General features: G+C 39.7%; 1 protein-coding gene across 1 annotated transcript; it reads left to right on the forward strand.

Annotated features, from left to right (window-relative positions):
• Positions 1-1,847: 1,847 nt before the first annotated feature.
• On the forward strand, positions 1,848-5,611 carry LOC119419086 (indoleamine 2,3-dioxygenase 2-like). The gene is made up of 10 exons (XM_037686388.1): positions 1,848-1,937; positions 2,728-2,823; positions 2,984-3,103; positions 3,940-4,058; positions 4,162-4,176; positions 4,278-4,377; positions 4,526-4,643; positions 4,741-4,792; positions 4,919-5,067; positions 5,235-5,611. Exons 1-10 carry the CDS (start codon positions 1,848-1,850, stop codon positions 5,609-5,611), a joined length of 1,236 nt encoding a protein of 411 aa, XP_037542316.1.
• The last annotated feature ends 344 nt before the right edge of the window (positions 5,612-5,955 follow it).

A 5,955-nucleotide genomic window follows, 5' to 3' on the forward strand; every position in this document is an offset into this window, starting at 1 on the left:
TATGATTTGATTTATGCCGCCTTATCTCCACAAATCTCGTTTTGTACTTTTTTTTTTTTTTACATTCTTCTGCTGACACTCAACATTTGCATTTATTTGAATTTGTGGTTCTCATCACATCAACCACAGTTCAAAACAAACAGAGAGTTAAACACGAGGTACAAAATTAGTATAAAGTGAACTGCAGCTGTAAAAGTATCAAAAAAAATGTCTTATGCTAAAACTTGAGTCAGTAGTTTAGAGTGATTCAAAATATCCTGATGCATGCTCAATAATCCAGGTAGAAAAATCTAAAAAAGTTAAATCTGGTCCTCTGGACGTTCCATCCATCCATCATCTTTTACCCGCTTCTTCCATTTTAGGTCACGGGGGTCGCCGGTGCCCATGTCCGGCAATCACTGTGCGAGGGGCGGGGTACACCCTGGACAAATCGCAAGTCCATCACAGGGACACATAGAGACAAATGAGACAAACAACCATTCACTCTCTCACCCACACCTAGAAACTTTTTTTTTTCATTTAGCCTTTATTTATACAGGTAGTCTCATTGAACCACAAGAACTCATTTTCAAGAGAGACCTGTTTAGGGAGCAGATGGGGGGTTAAGGGCCTTGCTCATGGGCCCAGAGTGGGGTGAATGAGGGTGGGGGCAAGTGTGGGTGTTTCACCTACCCCACCCACATTTTTGATGTTGTCGGTACCGGGCGTGAACTGGCGATCTTCCGATCACAGGCCCACCTTCTCTAACCTCTGCGCCACCACTCCCCCAAAAATTTAGAGTTACCAATCAGCCTAACATGGATGATTTTGGTCTGTGGAGGAAAACCAGAGTACCTGGAGGAAACCCACGTATGCACAGAGTGAACATGCAAACTCCACCCAGAGGGGTCCCCGGACCGGGATTTGATCCAGAGACCTGCTCGCTGAGAGGCAGCAGCTCTACCAGTTGCGCCACTGTGCTGCCCCTCTGGACATTAAAAAAAAATAAATAAATAAATAAATTGCGTCTTTCGGATGAAAGATGAAACGTTTCTTTTTTTTTCTTTTTTTTTTGAATGTCCAGAGGATCAGATTTAACTTTTTTAGATAGTTTAGAGTGAGCTTATACTCTGATCGCTTAAGATCTGTTTTTCAAACTTTGCCGTTGCCTAGTGAAGTCAGCTGTGTCTGTTTGTTCACAAAATATCTCACAACCCACATGATAAATTCTAATCGACCTCTCAAAACATAATCACTAGGTGAAAATCTATAACAGCTTCACTTTTGGAGTCACCACAATTTAAGATGACTGCCATAGTTCAGCAAACTCAGCAAACACAAAACTGTAACTCCGGTCAAATTGACAGATATGGAAGTAAAAATGGGTGTGACAGTAGAGTCTATCACAACATAACCTCTGACCACTGGACAATGTGTAACTCCTTTATTTAAAACTTTGCCAGTCATTGTTGGAGTCAAATCTTGTCTGTTAGTGAAACATCTCAGGAAGAAAATGTTTTAAAAATATCAGCAGAGGGAGCAAAAAGCCTCATTAAACTTCTTGTACTCCTAATGCATTTATAAAAAAAAAATTATTATATAAATATAAATTTATAAATATATATTATATAAAAAAAGTTGTATGCAAACTGCAGAAAATAGGCACTTTCTGTTTTGTTCAGTGAACTCCTGAGTTGTCTGCACAAGCAGCCTGATTGGTTCTTTGCAGTAGGGAGCACACGCAATAAAAGGGAAGTGACAAAGGCAGTGGAAGTAAGCACAGAGCAAGTTTAACAATTGATATCTTTGAGGCAGACTCACAGAGAGATTTTCATTTCAAAGCCAGACTGGAGTACAGAGCAGAGCATATGGAGACGAACTACAGAGAAACACTGCAGAGGGACTTTGATGCATTTGATATATCTGAAGAGCTGGGATTTATCCTTGAGGAGCCACTGGTAAAGTTCACTGTCATCCTTTTCCTCTCTAATACAGCAGATTGTGTTCAAATGCTCAAAGAGTACCAATACTGTCCATTTTAAAGGAGCAGAGGCATTCATTTATTTATTTATTTTTTTACTCTTGTGCACCATTTTCTTGTCTATTGCCTGAATTTAAGTGTTTGGTCAGCAACACATGTAGCCTCTGTGGACTGAAACAGATAAGTAGGATTGTTCTTGTGTAAAGTTAGAATGTTATTGATCTGATGGAAGTCTGTCTCTTGGAGCTTTTTTTTACCTTTCACATGACTGGACCGGCTGAATGTTCTAATAAATGAGTATAACACACACACAAGGGAGACATTTGGATTTTGTTGTCCCCTTAAGTTATTTGATATAAATTATAGTCAGTCTCACATGGTTCAAATGTATATAAATAAAGAAAAAGACCGTTCATGGTGCAAACATGTTAATAGCAGGCATTTAACTGTGTATTTGGGGTCAAAGGCAAACTCTGGCTGTATGAAAAGCCTTTTCTGTGTTTGTCCTAGTTGGATCCCCCCACTTTTTGTGTGGTTGATGTTTGTATTATTATATATATTTTTAATGTCTCATTCCTTAGATTGCCTCTGTTTTTGATTGATAGCACCAATCGTTGTTTGACATGTAGGTCAGGCACCATGGCAAACACGAGCTGATCATATTACTGATTATAATCGACATGAAAATATTCTTTCATGCACATGCACACACAAACATACACAAGAAAATCAATGAGCAAATCCATTTTATCCTTATTATCTTTTAGACTCACCTTCCAGACTATTATCGAGTGTGGATCGACTTGGCAAATAATCTGACACATTTAATAGAGTCACGGAAGCTCCGAGACCTGGTTCATAAGGTAAGAGGAAACAAAGTCTTCCTGAGGCAAAAACGGAAAAACGGTCCAGTCTAAAGTTTTATGTCTTGGCCTACAGTTTTTTTTTTTTTTTTAACAACAACTTTGTGCTGCTCACCGTTTCTGTAAACTGTAGTTATAATAAAATCTGATCTCAACACAGATGCCAGTTTTGAGTCCCCATCATTTGAACAGTCACCGGGAGCTCAGGCTGGCCCACCTGGCCCTGGGGTTCATCAGCATGGGGTACGTGTGGCAGGAGGGGCGGCATGCACCTGCTCAGGTAAAACACCACAACAACAAAGAGACTGATGGAGAATATGTTTCATTCATTGCTGCCCTGGAGGTTTTACATTTGAATACCGACCATAAATGTATAAGTAGAGTATTGAGTTACAGAATGTTTATTATTAAGTCAAGTTGCCATGTTAAAACAAAACTAATAATTTCATATTTTCAGAAATATCTGAGACTTAAGCAGTCATAGCTGATAAACATGGACTTGCCCAGAATAGATTTTTTTTTAACATAACAAACAAACAAACATGTCTGCCACATAGTCAGGGGTCAGTGGGGACAAACAGTAAAACATTCATCCCTAAAACCTGAATTCATTCCCAGTATGAAAACTTTTTCACCTAAATTTCACCCTCATCGCTATAGTTGAACACTTGTTTTCCTTTTTTATTTATTTTGATAATTTAGTCGATGGAAAAGGCAATGCTTCTCTCAGCGTGAAATCAAAGGCAACATGTAAATGTAGTCAAAGAGTTGATGTTACGATGGTTCTGCAAGGGGTAGGAGCATTTTAACTTCAACAAGACAAGTTAAAGCAATTTTATAGTCAGTAGACATTTGTTTTGAAAGAGTTGAGCCATGTAGTTATTTATGTAATATTTAAGAGTTCAAATTAGACAGCTCATATTTAGTAAGAAAGGAGGGGGAAGTCAGATAAGTCACTGAGGTCAGAGCTCTCCTCTGGGAAACATCAGTTTTTACCGATAAAATATTTCAATATTGATAGCTTGTGAACCTAAAAAAGAACTATTTAGGATCCTCACACTATCATTTTTGGCAGTTTTCTGTAAACTGAACTTTACTTTAATGGTGATTTAACAGAGCCTGCCCAAAGCACTGGCCTGGCCTTTCTGGAACGTGTCTCGCAGACTTGGTCTTCCGCCCATTTTGACCTATTCAGATTCAGTTTTAGCCAACTGGAAGTTGAGGGACTCCACAGGGTGAGTGCTGTTTTTAATTTTCCATGTTTAACTTTATATTTAAAGTGTTGCTGATGTTTTATGACCAAAACAACCGCTCAGTGCATTTTCACTTTTGTTTTAGGGAAATGGAAATTGGGTAAGTACAATGGAAATCATTTTTCACTTTGACTCATCACTCATCTGATGCTGTTTGTTGAATAGTTTCATATGGTCTTTTGGATCCACGTGTCAAAATAGGAACATGGATGTGATATTTTCTTTCCCTGGAGAGGAGAGTTGCAGGGGATTTTTTATGGTGTCGTTGTTGGTGGAGATGGCGGCTAGTTCAGGCATAACAGTCAGTACATTCTTCCTCCTTTTATATATATATATATATGAACTTTGTTTGTAACTATCAACCTTTCTCCCTTTTTTGTTTGCTTCCCATGCAGATAGTGTTTGTGTCTTTGCCTCTTAAACCTTAACTGATTTTAAACTTTGACCAGGGGGCCCTGGAGGTGATGCACGCCATGAAAATCTCCGACCTTATCGGCGTACAGAAAGGTCTAATCAAAGTAACGCAGTCTTTGAAGAAGATGAAGGAAACGTTTCATCTCATGCACCGTAATGTCAAGTTATATCTGCCTCAACAGAAATTAAACCTGTTAACGTGCTGTGCCTTTTATGAAAGCAACTCAAACAATATTTTTTGCTTACTCAGATCATGTGGAGCCGACCGCATTCCACGGAACGATGAGAATTTTCGTCTCAGGGTATGTTCCATTGTCCCATATTTTCAAATTATCCGTGATATTTAGATTTTTCCAAACTGGTGCAGATTTATCTGCTAAAATATACCCTACTGCCTTTAAAATATTAACTTGATGAAACTGTTTTAGGTGGCGAGATAACCCAATGCTTCCAAGGGGGCTGTTGTATGAAGGAGTTAGCAATGAGCCAATTTTACTATCAGGTGGAAGTGCAGCCCAGAGTTCATCCGTTCAGTGCTTTGATGCCTTGTTATGCATCCAACATAAGGGTGAGACAGGTAAAGTTGTGTTTACTTCCACATGTAACCACTTCAGTTGGTTTTCATGAATGAATTGTGCTCTTTGTGCAGTCAATGGCTGTAGCACAGAAGTACTCTGGAGAGACTATTATTTTCATTTTTTCTTTGTCTCCTCTCTGTTGTCTTTATTGATTTATCCTATCTAGGAGACTTCCTGACACGCATGAGAGATTACATGCCTCCTGCCCACCGCCAGCTGATAGAAACTCTGTCCGTCGGTCTGTCGCTGCGCGACTTCATCATTACATCCTCCAGCTCTGACCTCTGCCAGGCCTACAACTCCTGTGTCTCTGCGCTGGTGGACTTACGGAACTATCACCTCAATGCTGTGGCCAAGTATGTGATTGTACCCGGCAACCGTGCCCGATCCATGGGCTGCCCTCTCAGAGGCGTGGGCTCTGCGCTCAACACCACTGGGACCGGTGGGTCCAAGCTTATGGTCTTCCTCAAGAGCGTTCGTAACACCACCCAAGAAGCACTGATCTTAGAGCGACCAACAACCTCGAGAGAAACTGAAATGTAACTTTTACCATGCTATGTATTGTGCACACAATGCAACAGCTTATGCACTATGGTTCTGTGGTTTTATTTATGAAATGTGTACTGAAACAAGTATGTATTTTCCCCCCAGGGCTAACACATGTGACTAATGTCAAGTTCTCTACAGTGCAATCAAGTAACTTATTTTATAGGAAGTGTTACAGTGATTTATATTATTCCTGTAAGGTTGTAGAAGAGGAACCTAACAATTGGTGTTGTTAGGGTCTACAAACTTTAAAACAGAACAATCTTCATTTAAACACTGCAATTTAGACTTAACTTTTGCTCTTATTGGCTCAACCACACTTGTCAGGCAGATTTGTGCCA

This window comes from Nematolebias whitei, chromosome 1 (genome assembly GCF_014905685.2).
Source record: "Nematolebias whitei isolate Nwh7 chromosome 1, NemWhi1, whole genome shotgun sequence".
NCBI classification, from domain to species: Eukaryota; Metazoa; Chordata; class Actinopteri; order Cyprinodontiformes; family Rivulidae; genus Nematolebias; species Nematolebias whitei.

Bases quoted from the DNA above. Each gene is read 5' to 3' on its own strand.
- LOC119419086 (XM_037686388.1), top strand. From the start codon at position 1,848: ATGGAGACGAACTACAGAGAAACACTGCAGAGGGACTTTGATGCATTT. The intron at 4,378-4,525 runs GTCAGTACATTC...AACTTTGACCAG, and splicing joins CGGCTAGTTCAGGCATAACA to GGGGCCCTGGAGGTGATGCA. The intron at 5,068-5,234 runs GTAAAGTTGTGT...TATCCTATCTAG, and splicing joins CCAACATAAGGGTGAGACAG to GAGACTTCCTGACACGCATG.